The 21,462-nt window shown below is 39.3% G+C and overlaps 1 protein-coding gene across 2 annotated transcripts in view; it reads right to left on the reverse strand.

Moving 5' to 3' along the window:
- DPP10 (dipeptidyl peptidase like 10) overlaps positions 1 to 21,462 on the reverse strand; it is a 429,398-nt gene that overhangs the window by 123,082 nt on the left and 284,854 nt on the right. For both annotated transcript variants that reach the window (XM_063400940.1, XM_063400939.1), the window contains exon 4: positions 4,580 to 4,674. In XM_063400940.1, the coding sequence (XP_063257010.1) occupies positions 4,580 to 4,674 (95 nt within the window). The remainder of the gene's footprint in view (positions 1 to 4,579; positions 4,675 to 21,462) is intronic.

Here is a 21,462-nt window from a genome sequence, read left to right on the forward strand (position 1 = left end):
ACTGTCTTTCATTGTTTACATATTTCTAGTTGAGAGGAGAAAGATGATTGATGGTTAGCTTGACCAGTGTGGATTGGAAGGTGGGGATTCCATCCTCCAATGGATGGACATTATAGGAAATGTATATAAGTGACTTTGTAAATAAACTTGGGGGGTTCCTGCTTCCTGCCCTGACCTGCTCGCTACTCAGAAAATGTCTCTGGAGTCCCTCTTTTACCGTCAGGCCCCGCGGTGGCAGGTCCCTGCCAAAGCTCTGCTCAGACTGGAGCTCTCACTCTCTGCTTTTGGCTGCCAGGGCTTTCACAGCTGGAGTGCCACAGCCTGACCGTGACCCCGGAGCCAGGACTGCTCCTGCTCTGTCCCCAGGAGCAGGCAGCAAGGTCCTTCCCTCTGCACCTCTGTGTACAGCACGGGCCACAGTAACACAACAACACAACAGGCTCCTGACAAGCCTCTGGAAACAGCTCTGAACCTCAGCAATACTCGTTTGCTGTGCACCAGGATGCAGTTTCCCTTTGAGCTTGCAAAGAGCTGCGGAAGGGCACAAAGGCACAGAAATCAAGGGGCACAGCAAGCCAGGAATTACTGGGTGTTAGAAGGGTCCGAAGTGTACAGCTAAGGGAAAGCTGGAGTAAATACAGGACCCTATTCTAGAGCTCACAAACCAAAAACAATTCCACTTGTATTGCCTGGCATTGAAAACAAATCACCAGATTCAAAATACCTCCCGTCATCCACACTCAAAAGACTGGAGGAGTCCCAGTAGACTCATTTCTGTCAGAGGAACCTGTTTGTTAGGGTGTGTACACCCTGAATACATGCTCCGAAAGAGCAGTGAAACTGAGGGCTAACAAAAGTCACTTTCATAATCATTGTAGCTTTTTTTAAAGGGAGAAATAAAGGCAGAACTTGTGCAGGCTTCTTTCAGAGAATTCAACACATTTGGAAAGTTCCATACCAGAGCACACAGTCCCTACACACATTTTCTGTCCTCTCTGTGCTTGCTTTTTCCATTTCGTTTTGTGTTTAAGGGTTATAAAAGAGACTTGGGAAGCTGAGCTAGAATAAGGAACCAGATGGACAAATTTCCCTGAGCTGAAGCATCCACACTCTCCTCTCCAGGAGGGCTGTGTGTGAACTGGCAACCTGCTCTTACCTGTGACCTCACAGAACAGCTGATGGCAAAAGCAGTAAATAAAATGCTTGCTAAATACTGACATTTCTTAGCTAAATGCCACTGATTTTGGAAGTGTAAAGTGCAATAAAGTATTGACAAATGCTGACAAACTGGTAGGCTTGTCACCTAGGATCAGGGTGATAGGCAGCCCAGATAGATGGCAGAGAGCAGATTGTAATCATGTGTGGAGGCAGCATCTCCAACACCAGGATGCCATACAGTGATTAATGTCTGGGGCTTTTTCTGGCTCCTCTTAACAGGAGACTTGCCCAGCCTCCAGCTGTGAATGTTGATATGCCTCTGGCTAAGGATATTAACTGTTTATTAGACAGCTGAAACAGGAGGCACTGTATGGATACAGTCAGAGGAAAATGGGTATTAGGAAACATCCTTAAATTGTAACACCCAGAGATGTTAACAGATATTCTTTGTGCTTTGCAACCTACCCTTTTCACTTATGGCATTTTATTTGTTACACACAATACAGCTTTGCTGATAGTTTAATTATATAAAGGCCAGACTGTTTTACTAGTTGATTACAGAAAAAGGTTTCTGTTCCAGAAGGACAAATGAAGTGCAAGAATTTCTTCTACTTCTAAATAAAACCTGATTATACTGGAGAAAAGTACTTTAATACAAGAACTTGGAATAGATAGTTCCCCTGTGTAAGAGAAATGGGCATCCTAGAATGGCAAAGCACTAGCCTTGCTCCCTTCCTCCAACTTTTAAAGGTTGGGGGATTTGGATATCTTTATATATGTTAACATAATGGCTTTAAAAAAACCTCTGCAGTCTGGTTTTTTGATGCTACACCTACTATAGTGAGCACAGCAGATCCTCATTAGAGATATCTGGCATCTACACAATAATCTACACAGAGAAGGATAAATGATGTGTACTTTGCAGGAGAGTGGCAGCCTCTAGGATGCAAAAGAAGAGCCAGTGATCTGTGCCCAGTGGAAGATTGCTTCAGGGGCTGAGCAACGAGGGGAAAAAAGAAAATCTCTGAGCTGCTGATTCAAACACAGTCCAGTCAGGGGTGCCAAAGAGTCATTACCTGCCCCTTGCCTCTGCACAAGGAGTTTATCACAGCAGTTCGGTTTTCCATGGACAATTATCAACATTACTAGGAAAATCCTGTCATTTCTGTGGCTGCTTGAGCAAAGGCAAACAGGAGAGCAAATGCAGACTGAGATCAGACTAATAACTCCCATCAAAAGGTGATTCTTCCATGACTAAAACCCTTTGATAGGGAAAAAAGAAGGAACTTGCATTCTCACTGCCTATGTTGGATCTCTGCTGTATTCTTTATTAATCCAAGACATCTCTGCAGAGTCATTAAACCACCACCATCCTAATTATGCACCGATGATTAAGCAGATGTGACACTGAGCGAGGAAAATGTTTGATTAATGATCCAGGTGTCTAACTTTAGAAGATTACATTTAGCAGTGCAAATCTGGGGACAGTCAAGCTCAGAAGAACAGGACAGCTTTTGATTTCAGCCTGCCTCAGTAGTGTTACCACGTTAGGATTGTTGGCTGCTGTGTCAACAGAACATTTCCCACCATTCTCTTCCAAACATAAACCAATAAACTTGCTGAAAACTCTGTTTTCAGCTTTTTATTATACTTCCTCCAATGGCCAGAATTGACTTTTTTAAATTATAATACTCAAATTTTGGCTGTGTAAAGAGAAGAGCTCTGCAGGAAAAAACAATATACTTAGGTTTTTATTCTTTCCACCCCTAATTGCTAAATGGTTGCTTGAATATTATCTATTTTGCATCAGTTTCACACATTTCTAATTAAAGGAAGGTATCTGGTGTCTAGAGCTCACCAGGTTTGTGTGACTGGAGGATGAAGCAGTTCCATAAAAGCCCAGAGAAGAGCAGCTTTGCAGAATGAGGTGACACTGGCAGTGCGGAGAGCCTGCCCTTCCCACCCCATTGTCACCTGGCAGGGCTGGTGGGGCAGAATGGCCCCAAAACCTGGCTTTTCCTGCTGGCATCACACCCCACAGCACAGGCCAGCACTTCCAGCCAGAAGTGGACGAGTTCACTTGTGAAGAGACTCAGGGCTGGTCATCAAGGTCACGTTTACAGCCAGGGATGCCCAAGCAGCTGCTCGTGTCCAAATTTTGCACTGGAGGCACCACAGGCCTGACACAGACTGGCCAGGCAAGGGCTCACACACACTTGAATAAGTGGGTGACAGGGAAAGTGCTTTTTAATCCTTTAGGGTTTGTACTTTACAGAAATTCACCCTTCCACCCACTTTTAACTGTGTCTTTTTTGGGCTAAGAGCTACCCTGAGGCACATCCCAGCATATGGAAAGGTGCAGCTCACAGAGGGAGAGTCACACACACCTCCCCTATTAAAATGTAATTCTCTCCTCCATCCTCCTCCATCTCTACACTGACCTAGGAAATCGGCATCAAATTCTTTCTCCTGAAGTTCTACTCTCCTCTCTCTTGTTTGAGGAGTTAGAAGTAAAGGTCACCAGAGGCTTTATGCTTTGAAAAGAGGAATCTCTATCAGCAAAGGCCAGGAACAGACCAGGAATAAAATCAGCCTTTGCCAAAGAGCACTGATGAAAATGAATCATCCTTTCGAGTCTGCAGGTGTAAAAGATTTTATTAAATTAAAGGTACAGGGATTAACAATAACAGCCAGTGGTCTGCATGGAGTATTTATGAGGAAAGATTGACAAGCCACACAATTATGCTGCAAAACCCTGATAAACGAGAATTAGAGGGTATAATGTAAGTGCTATCCCTGAGAATAACAGTGCCAAGCAAAGCAAAAGAAAATGCAGACTAAAAGATTAAAATACTTCTTAGCAATTACTGCTAGTCAGAAACCATTCATGTGTATTCCCTTTACTGGTCAAGAGGAATAATCTCCCATCATTTAGTCCACCATTAAAGCACAGAGAAACAACTAAACCAGAGATTAACATGACATTTTTCTTTGCATATTTACTTCCCTTAAGGGAAATATTCCTATGAATCTTAAACAATTTTCCCCCTTTTCTAATAGTGAAAACTCTCAACATTTAATTATAATTCCCACATTTTATGAAATATTTTTTCCTAACAGACATCAGGTGGATTCCCCAACACATATGCCAAGCATGATCCATCCTTCAGATGGTCTGAACAAAGCACAGCCAACAGGAAATTCTCCAACATCTTGGTTATTTATAGGTCAAATTAAACAACAAATCATTCAGAAATCATGCACTGACAAAGGAATGCAATATATTTTTCACTTACATATAGTCTAGGTTATGAACATATTTCCTCTAAATTTTATGTATTGTACTCTCTCCTTCCAGTTACAAGAAAAAAATGTTAGCAGACCTCCACAGAGAAAGAAGCAGATAATATATATCACTTACAAAAGTTGTGTTTTCCAGTAATAATGTAGTTGTATTTGTTTCTACATTCAGTTCAACAACATGTCCATTCCTGGTTTTATACACCACTGCTGTATCTGCAATGACAGAGAAATAAGCAGTTAGCAAACACACTGAGAATTTAATACATCTGTAGGGAGAACCAGCATGTTAAATTAATTAGTGTATCCTTATTACAACACACAAACAACACAGAAGTTTTGCTGATTTGCCTCATGAGCTTCAAAATTACCAATTTATGCCCTACAGCATGCTTACCTCATTCAATACATCCATTTTTTGGCCATATGCCAAAGTAAAATTTTGCAAATAACCAAAAGATTTTGTTGGACATCATATTCACCTGTCTCCTTAGAAGTGATTCCAACAAAACTTCTGTACTGGCCTCTATTTCTGGTGACTGGATGGACAAAGTTATGAATATTTTAAGACAGTCCATATTCTGTGTCATTCATGCTGCGTGGCAGAATCCTGAATTTTCTTCTGAATTGAATGTTAGAAGGGTTAAAGCTAAGCAGGTCCGCTTGCAAAACATTTAAAACATCATGGGATGAACTGTTGCAACTTTTTCCTTTTTCCACTCACTTGATTTATCATTTCTTGTGAGAAAAATAATCTAAAACAACTCAAGAAAAAAAAATCTGAAATTAATTTGGATTTCTATGAAAAATGCTTTGCATTTGCTTGTATCAAAACTTGCAAAATTACCAAGAAATACACAATTATTACATGAGCCTTGAGTAAAAAAAAAAGTTCTAAATTTTCTACTATTCGTAACAAGATTCAATAGACTGAGTGCTGATTCTCTCAGATTATTTAAAACCCATGCAAGAGATTTCTACTTAATTAAATGAAACAATTTTATTATAACAATGTAAAAAGCAGAAGAAAATTTCTAAATTAAGCCTAAAGGAAACACAAAAGAACTTCCCTGATCCTCAGTTAATGCCTGAGAAATTCATTACGGATCTCTGAATTTTATGAAGTAGGAAGTAAACATGACTGCAGAAGAAGGTTATGCTATCATAAAAAAAATGCTTCGCTTATTCAGAAAAACGTAGCTCTATTTTAATTGACTCCACAGGAAATGGAGATATACAGCACTAGTGAATGTCCTCTGGTATGTTCTGCAAAATTAATGAAGCCTCATTTGAAGAGCTTACTAAGCTATTTTAGGAGCGTGGCTGGGTGGGATTGATGGAGTTTAGGACAGTATTATTAGAGCTGCTGTTTGGGAAGGCAAATCAGACTGTGAACTGTGGAATTAACAGCAGCTCCTTTTAAAGAGAAAATATTTCAAGCATTCATTTTGAATAAAAAGGAATAGCACTTCATAGACAGTTGTTTGGTTTCAGGTTACCAATTACAGAACATGGTAGTGTCTGCAGCTTTCTATATTTATTTCCTTTATTTCCTTTATTTTGCATATATTCTTTTAGGAACCCCAGCAGTGGAAATCTCCAATGACACTGGATCACAGTGCTGAGTATTCTAGAAAAAATGAAGTTGTCTGGCTAAAGAGCTGTCCCTGGTTATGGCTGAACCATTCTGTGAGAAATGGCATAAATAACCCAGGACACTGAACAGCAGGGCTCCAAACCATGCATTTTGACCCCAGGGGTGACACTAATGTGCTGCCCAAATCCAAACGAGTACAGAATGTTACTCCTGTTTTATCTTCTCTCCTACATGTCATTTGCCAACAGGATTTACAGCATTGTGCCTCATTAACTAATCCTACCAAAACCAGTTCACTCAAAAAAAGAACTTTCCCTTAAAATTCCTGAGAGGACCACAAATAAAATAGACAGCCCTAAGGCTCTTCTTTCAAGTCCTTCACAAGGGGTGAAAAACCCCTTGGAATGGCAAATACTGTGAGAGACATAAATGAAAGCCTTTGTTCTAAAGTTAGAAGAAAATTTACTCAATCAATCAGACCAGAAAAGTGAGTCAGAGCTCTTGAAAAGCCAGGCTTTGCTGGACAGTAATTATACCTCTCTCTGAACTTGGATTCAGTTCACTCCTGAAATGCATAAATCAAACGAATGCTTGCAAAATGTATGGAGGTTCTCAGGTAAAAGACTGTATCAAAATCCCATGTAAACACAGAGCATAACAGTCTTCAAAAATAGTCATAGTAATTAAAGTGGAAGTCCCATTCTAATCAATATTTCTTCATGCTGGATAATGTGATAGTTGATGGTCACACCACATGACGATTTTTTTCACAGATAGCTCAAATGTTAACTAAGAGCCACAAACATACTTATTTTTTTTAAATTTTTGCTACCTAGAGTCAGAAATTCTGCAAAAGAAAACAATAGCTAGTCCTTAGGCCTGTCCATCTGCACAGCTGATGGATTTGTTTTATTTATTATCTTGGTGCCTTCACCACAAGGAGGTTCAGGGACCTCTGACACTTCACAAAGACATGCAGAGAGGTAGAGTCCTTACTTCAAAGAAATTCTCATTTAATTTGAAACAAACAGTAGTATCATGTGAAAAGCTCTCAGCTGGGCACAAATTGCAGCCCTGAAGAGCCATGTTATTGATCTGAGGACATCAGTAGAATAAAAGGCATTCTGGCTATATTAAAGGAGAATGTGAGGAAGCCTCTGTAAAGAAGATGTCTTACAAAGTCACCAACCCTGCATAATTCACACAAAACCAGTCTGAAAAAAACTGACTGAAAATTTCCTAATTACAATTGTTCTCAAATTTCTGAAAGGTTTGGAAACTCCAGAGAATTCAATGACTGATTAGTTTATTCTGTTTTACTAAAACATGAAGACAGACAACCAAGGGTCTGTACATAAGTTATCCTGACATCAGTACCACATGAAATAATGTCACGATAAATCCAGGATTCTTCCCACAAAAATAGTGGCTGGCAATATAATTAACACCTAATAGCACTTTACAGAACATAGATCTTGTTAAAAAAAATGAGAATGTTATATTTGATAGAGGTAACTCTGCTGAAACTGTGCACTGGGTTTTCGTCCAAGGTATTTGATTTATTTGATGACATTCAAAGCTTACTTTAAACAGAATTAATGGGAAACACATTAGGAAGATTAAAAACAGTACAACTAAAAAATAAAGAGGTAGACAGAGTTATTATACACAACTATCTTTGGAAAAAATTGATTCCATCTTGATTTTTGACTTTATTTCTAGGGCTGACTGAGAAGGAGGCTGCTTTCTCACACACCTCTGTGTGTGTGGATGCACACCTCTGCAGGACAACTTGATGCTCAACAGGTTCTCTACCACTTATTTGGCTTTCAAAAAGAATGCAATATTAAATAAAATATTACATGAAAACAAATTCAAACAAAATTCTGGGATTGCCACAGCAGAATAAATTCACCTTAGTCAGCAACATGCTCTTATAGAATTGTACTAGCTGCAGAGGCAAGAGTGATTTATTTTATCATTGTGAGGCTAAATGTCCAAATTCTTATGCTATTGTATATTCTTAAAAGTAAATATTTTCATCATCTGCCCTATCTCTAGGCAAAGAACACAGAATGTACATTCTGCTGAAATGATCAATCCATACATTTTAAAAATCAAAGTTTGGATGCATACATGAATAATATAAATACGACCCTCAGTGACAGCACTATTACATAAATACAGCACCATGATAATCTCAAGTATTTTTTAAAAGTAAAAGTAGGATTTCTTATAAATAGCTTCACTAAGACTATTGTTTCTGGTTTAGGTTCAACACTGCTGGGTTTTGTTTAAGATCAGGGAATGAGTTGGCAGGAAATGCAGCTCTGTGCTGTGCCTGGAGTAATACAAATTGTTCCAGAGAATGTCAAAGTACAGGCAAACTATCATAAAATGAAAAGAAATCAATGCAAAACTTTTCCTACTTGACAAGCAGCTTGACCCCCATCAATTTTACAATAATTTCTTTACCTCCATTTATTGAATTTACCCCCATTTATTGAATTGCCAACATGCTTCACTGTTCTAAATGTTATAGAATTCTTTTGTAGCACTCAGTTACAAATGGTATGCTCACATGAACCAAAAAAAAAAAAAAAAAAAAATCAGGCCCTTGTAAATTCTAATGAAAAATCCTGTATTGTTTAGGGGGAAAATGGACTAACTTACATCCTTAAATACATCTCCATCACATCAAATCAATCCTTGAATTGTTCTAGTGTAAGAATTTGGCCCAGGGTCCATATGGCCCTTAATGATTTAGCTTTCTGACAGCAGGACACTGTGTTGGTTCATTTGAAGAATATAAACTCTAGTTTCACGTTTCACATTTTCTAGTTTCAATGAAATTAAGCAACTCATCTCGTTATTTAAATTACACAGACTGAGCTGAAAGGACACATTACCACATACTTGCAAGTCGCTTGAATTTTAGTCCAGTGTTCTATTCACTTTCACATCAATATTGATCCAACTTTTATTAATTGGAAGTTTTCCTCTTTTACTGGTGGTATTTCCACCTTTAGACCTGTACATGACACAAAAAGCTCCAGGCTGCTTATCACCTTTATTTTCTCCCATGGAGTAACTCCAAGAGTCTCCCTTTGTGCCTTAAGATGTTGACACAGGTACTATCTGCACAATTCAGCAGCAAGTCAAGAGAAGGGAGTTGTGTCCTTCATGTGAATGAGAAAAGGGCATGTGAAATGTTTTGTCACTCCTGCAGGTCTCTAAATCTGGGATATTTCACAAGAGATTGCAGATCAACAGAGATATGAGACATGATCAGTCAACTAAGTACTGAAATTCATCTGTGTTGTGCTTGGAAAGATCCAAAAGCTTCAGGAACAAGAGGGGCTTCCTTGATAAAGCATAAAAGCAGCAATCCTGCCCTGGATGAACTTAAGGAATTTATGAAAATATAGAGAAGCATCACAGGTTCACTAAAGCCACAGGATTTACAAGATTACTGAAACTGAGCCTCCACTATTCTGCACATATTTCATTTTAGCCAGGCAAGACTTGCATTTCTACCTAGTCTATTCCATTCTCAGAGGTTTTAAGCGAAGATTTTTGACCTGTGAATACACACTGAGTTATCCTTTAGCTTTGAATAGTCATCAGGGCAACCCAAGCTTATTATAAAACCAAAACCTGCCTAACCTGTAAATCTACTTTGCCATTATGTTCACTGAGATTAACATGAATAATCTCTGCAGCTGCTGCACTGACAAGGAGCACCAGAATCAACAGCACTTATTTGAGTGTAAAAAAACTCTGATTCTTACTGAATTCACAGTACATTTTGTTTCCAAACAAAAGTAATTTGGTAAAATATTTGCTAGATTTTTATTACTTGTTGATAATAAGGCTCGTTTCATGGTAACTCCTGAGAGAAACTTGTGTGGATGCATCAATTTCAGTGCAAGAACCTGGCTCAAAAGAGGTTTAGAATTTACTAATACTGATATTGAATAGTTTGATGAAAAAAATGGTTTATAAAGAAAGTATACACAGACTGCTAATTGCTGGTTATTTGCACAGAGCACTGTAAATCTTAGCCTAAGCTAACTGCCCAAAGGAGATCAGCACTCAGTTTTGTGCATAGAAACCATTGGGTATTGAGGCAATTTATCAAACAGTCTTGGGAGAGCAAGTACCGTCTAAAAAGTGAAGGAAAGAGAAGGAAATAATTCAGGCAATGCTGAAAATCTGTTCCACAGTATCTAGAATAAGGAGGCCTCAGGGTAGTCTTCTGAAATTGCTGACAGTGTTAACCTGAACACTGTTAATGCTTGTTTTCCCACTGAAAATATTTACTAAATTTTGGGTTGTTTAGCTAAAATTCTGCTTTGCAGCACAAACAGCAAGTCAGACTCCTCGTTTTCCTTATATTTTATGTTTTTTTCAAATGCAAATATGCAAGAAGGTTGATACCTCGCAGTCATCACATATGTCCATCAGCCTTTGCTGTACACTGTATTATTAGAACTGCAGATGGCATTTCATCAAACTGATTATAGAAAATGTCATGCTAATTAAAATAGAGAACGCTTTCTGATTTAATAAACAGGAGGTGCTAGACAATACTTTGTCTAATGAAGTGTTTACTAATTAAAAAACCCAGTCATTTACAAAGATATTAGAGATACAGACCAAATTTCAATATGTTAGTAAAGTCACTTGTCAGCTGAGCAAGATTTCCACTGCTCTTCTAAAAGTTTAGGCTGTTGTTAGTAATGCTCTCAAGACAAAAATTCTGCACTAGTTTTATAAGGCAGTGTACTCTTGGAATGTGCTCCTCCATATAATCCTTTAGTATACAGAAGATTTCCCATTCAAAATGGCTCGCAAAGTTGTACGTGCAATTCTTGTTCTTTCTGATCCCTAATTCCTCTTCCCTGTACTCAATGCAAACAAAGCAAAAAGCAGATGGAGCTCTTATGCTGCAGTAGCTGCAGGAGTGGAGATGGCAGAGTGAGAGCAGCACCCTGCTGGGCACAAACGAATTAGTTCTGCTCTTCCTACCTTCCTGCACTTCAGAATGAAGTGACCAGGCATGGATTGACCTAGAAAATTCAAATTTCCATCCATACTCAATGTATCTTCCTCTTTTCCTAATCTGCTCACTGGTTTGCAGAGCAAGTCAAGCTCAATTCATGCCAATTTTCAGTGGTCCCAGCTACTTGAGCATATCGATGTACGAAAATCTTCAGCTCTGCTCAACAGCCAATATTCATTTATGAAATCGATTCCTTCCCTGTCATGCAACTGCACAGGATCATGCCTTGGTATCACTCTATCCCACCTCAGACAGAACAGAGGGACCAGAAAGCTCCTGAATATTAGCAAATCCACTGGGGGATTGATTTACAAGAAAAAAAAATTTAAAAAAAACCCAAAAACCCCAAAAACCCAACAGTGAAATATACAGTGCAGTCGAGCCAAGCCTCTGGAGTTTGAACTGAAGCAGATGAGGAAAGATTCACTGCAGAGCTGTGGGAGGCAATAAGGAGGGCAGTGACCAGCAGCCACAGGTCCTAATGTCTGTGACAAGCTCAGCTGGAAGAACATCACTGTCTGCTGCCTACCTCACTTCTAGACAAGCGGCAAGATGGGAACACAAGGGAATCACTTCACAAAGACAGCAAAGATAGAGGCAGATAAATGGAAATGCAGGTGACCACAGAGAATGCAGCTGAATAAAGCAGCACTGAGTGTCCTGGGGCTCCACCCAGACATGTTGTGCAATCCAGGTGTGCTGTCAGCTCAGTTTTCACACCAAAACTAAACCATATATTCCTCTACTGTGCACTGCCATGTCAATGGAAAGCTGTTCTAATTTAGAAATTTCCAAGTTTTTCCTACAAGTTTATCAAATCCCTTGTAACTTGAATTGTAACTGTTCGAGGGCTTTGGTCCTGTTATCGGTGGCATACAGCAGCTTGTTGAAGCTCTTTCCTCTCCAATCTTCCTGGATGAACAAACTGCCATGGAGTTCTCCTCTGCTCCCCTGGTGCTCTGCTTGGCAGTGAGCACAGCCCCTTACATGGATCTGCTCACTCAAAACCTCTCAAACCAAGGCTGCCCCAGCAGGGTCTGTCTCATTTTCTGTTTCAAGGGCACACTCAGAGTAACACAGCTACACCCGAGCTTCAGCTTCCCAAAATCATAATCTGCAAGCAAGATGTTGGCATCGTTTGAGTTGTCTAACTATTAGAAAGAGTTGCAAGAAAATAAAGAGTTGTGCCATAATTATTATCCTAGAAGAAGAATTAAAAGTCTCCCTCATTTTAGAAGACAACTGGTCAAAGCACTACAAAATAAATTAACAAAAACAAATGAAAATGCAAAGATCTAAGTGTGTGCCAGCATAAATGGGAGGCAGTTATCTAACCCAAAGAGCAACGAGCTGATGGACTAAAGCATAAAAAGTGACTGTTTCTATCATTCCTCCCCATGCTTTCCCCATCCCACTATTCATAATCCAGAAACCTCCATCTGTATCTCTGCCATTATTTGGAGGAAAATGTCAGGGACATCCATTCCCCCCATTAGAGCAAAGCATTAAACATGATTTCATTGTGTTAAAAGCTAGGATAATAGACCTCAGTCTATTAGTCCATTCCAATTTGTTTGAAATGCAATTAACAGTAAATCAGCACCAAAAGAAAGGGAGGGGAAGTGGCTGCATTCATGGCAGAGCCTTCCTTCTAGGCCACATCACTGCTGGAGTGCCACACAGCTTTGGGTATTACACTTTTCTTTAGCCATTCTCTGTGTTAAAAAAAAAAAAAAAAAAAGAGAGAGCCAGAGACAGAGCCTTCAAATTAGACAAACTGCTGAAAACTTTAAAAGTGATGAGTGGTGAAACTCCTAACAACACTTTGGTTTTCTCAGCTCACATCACATGCTGGTGGAACATCAAACATTGTCAGTTTGCCAGCTCCAAAATTCCGACTAAACTCCTCAGTTTTCCCAACTACTTGGAAACATTTCTGCTGTCCTGCCTTGCACCAAGGGCCCTTTCTGAGCCAGCCTGGCAATGGGCTCAGACAGCTGTTGTCCAAATAGCGTACATGTCCCTGGACTACTGAGAAAATTAAGGAACAAATTCTCCACTTCAGTCACACATCCCATTCCAGGCTCTTCCCCAGAGGGGTAATAAAGAACCAGAACAGAGCAGCACTGCTCTGGCAGCCCTGGGAGCTGACCTTTCTGCTTAGCCAGGGCAGGTGGAACAGGCACAGCCCCGCTCCGAGCCGGCAGCGGCCCGGGACGGATTTCACACAGACTGCAGAACTGGAGGAGACAGGGATCTCAGTGAAGGGACATTGACATGCTTCTCTACTCATATAGAACTGCAAATCTCAAATAAAACTATTTCAGCTTGAAATAGGAACGTGAACTCCCTAAGCCTCCCAAACAATCGCTCTGAGGGCTCACCATCACCCCTGCTTCTGCAGGGCTCCAGATGCGATTGGCATTTCCCAGAGAAGCCCAACAAGTGAGAAAATTAAAATTCACTGGCTATGTACACATCCCAGTAAAAGGCCAGTCTCTGGAGCAGCCACAGGGCTGCAGGTTTCTCACTCCCTTTTGTCCCCATGAGGGCACCTCAGCAAGCTGACTCAGGTAGAGCTGTGGCTCAGTGCCCAGCACCACGCTGTGGCAGGGAAAATGTCACAGCTGTGACATCCCCATGGCCCCAGCGCTGTCCTGAACAAGCTCTGCAATCCAGCTCCTGGAGCCTGGCACACCCAGCGTTTTATCATTATCATGAATTATCATGCACCCAGTAATATATAAATCACACCAAGGCAGTGTTTTGAGATTTTATTTGTATCTTCTTACGAACCTTAAACACTTGTCTATATTAAATTATTTCTATTGATCAGTCATCTGTACTTTAAATAAAAATTACAGATTCAAGAGTCACATGTGACATTAAGATTTTTTTTCCCAGAAATATTGAATCCTGTGTATCTAAATTCAACTCACAAAATGAAAGCAATTTAGGTGTTGTTTTCATATGTGTTCATCACCAACCATACTAGCGAAGTTCTTGGGAAATAACCATGCCAGGTAATTGGAAAATTAAATGGTGAGTTTGTAGGTATCTAATCAGCAGAGATATGGAAACACAGATTTGGCACCAGCATTTGAAAACACTGGCAGAATTTCCTCTGGCATTTGTTCATTTTGGATGCCATTGTTTCATGTACATGTAATTCCAGTGTTCTGCTGGAGCGTGGGGAGTTGGACAGGCAGTGCCAGGGACTGCAGGAGCACCAGGACAGTGCTTGGCTTGACACAACAGGTCCTGCCCTGCCTGGCATGCTCTGGACAAACTCCCTAAGAGCAGGGAGCAGGTCTGGAGTGGAAATTACCTAGGACAGTGTTTTATCCTCAGGATTCAAACAGAAAACTCAGGTGTAAGCTCAGACTCACACAAACAAGCCTTTTGATCTGAACACATCAGCACGAAGCCTGTGACACTGGCCTGGAAAGGATTCTGATTGCACTTTGGAGCACTCGCCAACAGATTTTATTTGGCTCAAAGATGAAGTCTCAGTTCCAAATGGAAAGAGACACAAGCAATTAAGTCTCTATCTTAACATCATCATGTGCTTCACTTTGCTTCTTTCACAATTACAAAGGTGACACGTTGGTAAGGGACATTTTGTACAGCTTATCTCTACAATTAATGTAAAATAAAACGTAGCTGAATGGGAATATTACAAGAAGAAGAAAACCAAGGAGAGGTTGAACAATGGCATTCTTGGCAAGCCAGAACCTGTTCTTTACCAGCACGAACATTTAGTGGCAATTTGACAGCATTCCCAACAAATGGAGGAGCACAGGCCTCCCCCAGGTGTGATGTGCAAGTGAAACAGCAGACCTATTCTCCATGCTTTAGTCATACGTGAGTTTCACAGAATAAAAATTAAAATTACATTTCTAAATTTATCCTCATAATTATTCCGTGGAATTACACCTCTTACCTGCTTCTGATTAGAGAATTCAAGCAATTCAGCTTTTATTTCTCATTTAAATTAGGCTTCCCTGTTAGATTAATATTATTATTCATTTTATTAGTTTCTGGTTTTCCCTAAGTAAAAGTGTCATTTTTTCATTGAAACTCTAACTTCATTAGTAAGTCCATACTTGCTCAATAACTGCTTTAGACACATAGAAAATATTCTGTTCAAAGTTTAATGCACCTGCCTGGATTTTTTTAATTCTTGTTTTTGTACCATAAAAAAGGAGGACACTATCTGGAAGGACTGAATAAAACAGAATGCCATAGCTGAAAAATACATACCTGGTGCTCATAATTAGCAATTATTTAATGGAGCTATAATAAGCACCACTATGCTATGAGGAAAGCCTGAATAAGAAGATTCTTGCATTTTCTCCTCTGTTCCATTACCAAGGATATAAGGGCATGAAAGAAGGGCTGATCCAAATACATTAGCAGGAACAAAACTTGTTTTGGTGTAACTTTGCCTTTGGCAGAACATCCGTATTTTCACGCCCAAACATTTTGCTTTGGAAGAATATTAAACATCTTTCTAAATGAGGGATTTTGAATTTATTTACACTTACTCATTTTTATCATCTTTAGTAAACATTTTCCTGATGGTGAAATTGTCAAACAGATTTTGTTATTTTTATTCTCCATGCAATTAAAAAAACACAAACCTTTCATGCACCTAATTGAAACACAGACAGAAATGCTCCCATATTTCCCAATTGTAGATCATTTTCAGTAGTTCTAAAGACAAACTTATTCTGGTTTACAGGCTGAAATTTAAGTCACTACAGGGAAGCCACTTAGCAGTTCAACATACTCATATGAAATATATGAATTTGATATTGCCTTCCAAATTATATATTCCAAGTACAAAAAGGCTGGACCATCGAAACTGACGGAAACAGAAGAGATTGCTCTCATTTTATGCAGATTCAGAGATCTCAGGGCCAAAAGAGCTCATTATGTACTTCTATCCTGAATTCTTTCAGAGCCAAGATTGCAGGATTTTGACCTGCAATTTTGGCACCAGGCCTGTAATTTCCTGTTGGGTTTTCCTTAATAAAGAGCATGCAGGCTTGCTTTAAACACTTTGGTGCAGAATCCACTATAGCTCTTGATACAGCATTATGAGCTGACAAACGAAAAAAACAAATCCCATTAGGGTGCCATTAACACCTTACTTAAAGACCTTTGACTATAATAATGCCTGGGGGGAATTGACAATAAAAGAAATACATTTAATTTTACAGTGTAATGTGAAGCACACTAAGGAGATGCCAGAAATTGGAGCCTGTTCTGTTCTGTGGAGTGCCCACTTCAACTGTCTGAAAATCCAGTTTATGCCACTGAAACAATTCCCTATTAGGGTAAAAAGACAGGTTATGTGATACAGTCATCTATGCAAAGATACAAAGGTGCACCAAAGTACTCAATTTATATTACAAAATTTAATTAGGATGTGCATATAAATTTCTATACTCAATATAAAATCACATATATTCAATCTGCACAGAGCAGAAACATTCCTTTTTCTGCTGTGGCATTTTCCCTGAACATGAAGTGAGAGCATTACTGTCTCTGTGTATCTGTGACACCTACTTTCATCTTAGACCCAAAAAAAAAAAAAAAAAAAAAAAAAAAAAAAAAAAAAAAAAAAAAAAAAAAAAAAAAGCAGCATTGTATCACTTTCAACACACAGCCCTGAACAGGGAACAGAACTATTCCACCTTTTTTCTCCAAGAAAAGAACCCAGAACTGGAGCTTCCCAGGAAGGAAACTACTTCCTAGGAAGAAAATAGCTACTGCATTTGGGGATAGATGTCTTATTTCAAGCAGGTGCCAAGAACCCTTGGCCTGATACCAAAGACTCCAAGAAAGACTTTTCACTTTCCTTACTCAGCAGCAGGGCAGAGGCAGAAAAGCTTCCAAGCTCCCTGGAGTGAAATATCAGCACTGTGAGTCTGTGCTCAGGGATGAGGACATGCTTGGAATATCTGGTTTGGGAGATGAGAAGTGCTTTAATTGTCACTTTAAAAAAGAAGGAAAGAAAAAAAAAAGAAGAAAAATATAGAGTAACTCTTGGCAGGAGCAGGTTACTTATTCCATATAGCAAGGAAAGCAGCTGAGGGAAGACTGTAACTTTCAAAATATTTGAAACTCATCACTGACAAAGTTTGGCACAGCTTGGATCTGGCGCTTGCTTCAGGACTTAATCACTGTTCTTCTTACCTTCAAGAGAGATATCAGGAGTACAGCATATAAAGCAAATAAAAATATATTCATGTTCAGCAAATAAGCAATACCTACAGGAGTACCTGTGAAATACAATTTTATTTTCAGCTATGAAAAGACAAAAAGCTGTCACTTATGCTTCTGCAGTCTTATAGCCAGTTAAACATTCCTCTTCTGAAACACCACAAGGAAATGGAAATAAAGCATAATGTGATAAACAATCTGCATCTCATTTTTTTCTAACCTGATAGCTTTTAAGAAAAAGAGCCTTTGAAATCTTTCAGCACAGAGTTATTTCCAAGTTCTGGGTTTCTTGGTGCTAGTTCTAATTAGTATCTGAGATTCTATTGCATTTATTTTTCACTTGTAAAACAGACACTTGAGGGTGAATAAACAGTCCAATGCTATCACACCTAAACACAGTTAAATGCTAAAGTGACGTGGCATCTAACTCTATACAATATTTATTTTTTACATATTTCAGTAGACAAGGTTCATATACCAGTTGTAAATGCAATAAAAAATCCTATAAATATTTTTAAAATTGTAAATATTAGCTATATTGTGTAGACCATATCAGGATTTCTTATATCCTTGTATAATATAATACCCACCTTTTTGAAGAGCATACTAATCCTGTTTTGAAGTTCTACTTCCTGCCTGATAAGTGTTCATCCATAAATTATTCAATATGCCCAATTAAAATCAATCATGTCATATAACATGATCATTCGTCACACACCAAGAGAATAGTATCAATTCCAGAGTTTCACACACAGCTTATTAAAAAAAAATACAGCTCACACAGCAAAACTGTGAAATAAACTCCTCTAAATAGTAATCAATAAGTGCAGTGACTGCTGAAATCCTGAGTTTCATGCAAAATAAGAAGAGGACAGGGTTGTCCAGCACTGTGAGACCCAGCAGCAGCTGAGAGTTTTGGCTCAGCAGATGCACAGAGAGAGAAGGATGAGAGTCCTGTGCTTGGGAAGGGCTTGTCTCAGACCAGGTCTGAACCTGCTCCCCTGGCACAGCACCAATCACTTAATCTAGATCATTAATTAATTTATATTTACTTGTGCACCAGTGATGCTGGCCAAACTAATACATAAATCATCAATATAACTGACAACATGCATCAGCAAGTGCAAAACTAGTGACTTTTTCCCCCTTTAAATAGGTTTTTCTTCCATAAGAAGAAAGGTCAGTTTAGAGAAAATGTTAAAACACTTTACAGCTTAATCCATTGAGGCAACTTCTGACTGATAAGTCACAGGGGCAAAACCCCGAGAGCAAACCCCAACAGTGACAAAGGCACTGCTTCCTACATCACTCTATCACATCCAGAGTGTTTTCCCTGTCACCCAGAGCAACTTCAGCTATAAAAGCATCCTGCCTAGCTTTGTATCCTTTGAGCTCAAAAAGATTTTGAGCAGCTTGAGTACAGAACCAGTTTATTATACTTTATTCTGGGATGGCTCATGGTGCCACCAGCAGTGACCGAAGTGCACTCAGATGCCTTCGTTAGATGGCAGCAAAAATTGTGGTGGCCAGGAGAAATCCAACCAGTCAGATTTTCCATTTGGACAGCAAATGAAATGGCCAGTATTTCTAGTTCAGTTATTATGATAGGTTTATTTGTGCCCCTGTATCCTTCCATTGGCAACATGCTGTAACAAAGATTGAACTGATGCACGCAAAACTCTCGAGCTCAGAGAGCCAGCTGGGAGAGGGGGCATTCCTGCCCAGGGAAGGGGCACTAGGAAAGGGATTCTGCATTGTATTTCATGGGAGAAACTGTTGTCAAGTCTAAAAGAATGCATAGAAAAGTAAGTTTCTAGTTTTCCTTCTGCACTTCTGCAGTAAGAGATGCACTTTCCAATAGCCCTAGGTTGCACCAACAAAAAAGATAAAGCATTTATTATTTATTACCCTAACCCTTGGGTTAATCCTTTTTAGGTGGGCTTTTTTCTTTCGTTCTTTTGGGGTTTTTTTCCACCAGACTTAATTCTATTTACATCCAATTTTCTGCAGCTGGACAGAAGGCTGGAAGATAAATGGGTAACACTTATGGGGTTGGTTACCTGATGACAGTTCTAGAGCAACTCATAGAGTCAGAGACCAGAAACAATGACACTGAAGAGTAAAGGGACTGTTAAAGTCACCAAACCTGACCTCTTGCACATCATATTGGAAAACTAAACTCTCAGAAAGCCAGAAATTCTTCTAAAAGGCAACAAGAAGACATGAATATGCCAAACAGAGCATGACTTAAAGGAACATGTTTAACAGCAGTAAAGGTGTGCATGAGTCTATACCCCAGTACCTCATTAATACTACAAAGGGATTTGTAGATGCAATTTTTCTTCAGAGAAGATCGTCTGAACTCATTAAACATGACACAAGAACCAATAAATAAAAAATTTAAACAGCAGCTTTTTTTATATAAATTAAAAACATTAAATTGCTAGATTTAGTAGTAGATATAGTAGTAATGGAAGAGTCAAAGTGTTTAATTTCTCCGTAAAGCTTATAGCTAGAAGGAAATTAACCACAATCAAATGGGAAAAAAAAAGAAAAAAAAAAATCACACACACACACACAAAAAAAAAAAAAAAAAAAAGGCAACAAACCAAAAACACACACAAAAAAAGCACACAAAAACTCCAAGCAAAATCAACAACCAAACCCCAAACAAACAACTAAAACCAAAATCCACTTTTTTCACATTCCTCATCCAAGGAAACCATCAGTAGCTGTTATGAGTCATATTATACAACCATGAGATAGAAGAAGAAGAGAAGCAGATGCCCTTTCAGAGAAGGATACTCAAGGAACAAAATGCATTTCCAAATGTTCTTCATCTTGGTGGGAAGCATCTTCTACAAGAGGCAATAGATATCCTAACTGATATGAAGATAGAAAAGATGGGGAAAGAATGCTGCGGAGGATAATTGTCATTGCTTGTGGCAGAATCAGAATGAATATTTATGATCTAGATCAAAAAAAAATTAAGAAATGGTATTTACTTGCTTATACAGACAACATACCAAAATCGTTGCAAGTTGTTCACCAGTGAATTCCTTAAATTAATTTTTCCTCCTCAGAGGAAATGACTAACACTGAGACTATTCTCGTTATGGAAGATGTAAGAGATTATTTCAGCTCACCAACTGGTGATTCCTGTAGCACAGAGAGACGTGCAAACCCAAAATATTCCCATAAAATGTAACAGTCGTATTTCGCATTCAGTCAACATTAGGAGTTATTGCTATTCATGAAGGACCTGTGCAGGTAATGCTTGAGTGTTACAGGAAATTCACAGCAAATAAAAGGCACTGAAGTAAAAAGTCAGTTCCCTGGATTTTGAAAGCAAATTCATACTTATAGACAAACATTTCCCAGTCGCTTCAAATCCACAGCAGACAAAATGAGCTGACAAACCTCCCTTCCCCATCCTGCCATTTTTCAATAGATGGAGAAGATACCTGAGTGGCTGCCCCAGGCTTTGGAACAGAGCTCAGCGAACCCTCGGCGGCGCCGGCGGCAGCGGAGCCTGAATGCAGAATCAGGGACTGTGCCATGAACCCCGTGCACAAGGACAGCAGCTCTGCGTGGAGCATGAACAAACAGCAGGAGAGCTCTCCCTCGAATCCTGGAGCAGCCACTCTGACAGAAATGAAGTGGCAAATGACAGGAAGGGAAGTACTGGTGACTTCTGAGCCGCTCTGGCTACAAAATGGAAGTGTGAGCTTCCTGCAGAAGCAACAGCACATCAGTGGGGTGACTTTCACCACTGGCTTTTTGTAATCTTGCAAGGACTTCAACCTCACTATATTCCAGGTGCAGCACTTCATATGGTGCTACATGTAATACCTCCACTGTAATTGTGCCTTTTAAAGCTACATACTAATCAATTTAATATAGTGTGTGGTACTAATCGATTTAATATGGTGTGTGGTACCTCCACACACACTTCCCATTTCGAAAGGCCATTTGGAGGGTTTTAATAAGTCATTATCACTTGGTGTCTGGTTTATAACTGTGCACAGTATTTCTTAGCACAGATTACCCCAGTATTGCTATAAGATAGTAGCACAGGCTATAATTATTTAAGTAAAAGACACAGGGCTTT

This window comes from Prinia subflava, chromosome 6 (assembly GCF_021018805.1).
Source record: "Prinia subflava isolate CZ2003 ecotype Zambia chromosome 6, Cam_Psub_1.2, whole genome shotgun sequence".
NCBI lineage: Eukaryota > Metazoa > Chordata > Aves > Passeriformes > Cisticolidae > Prinia > Prinia subflava.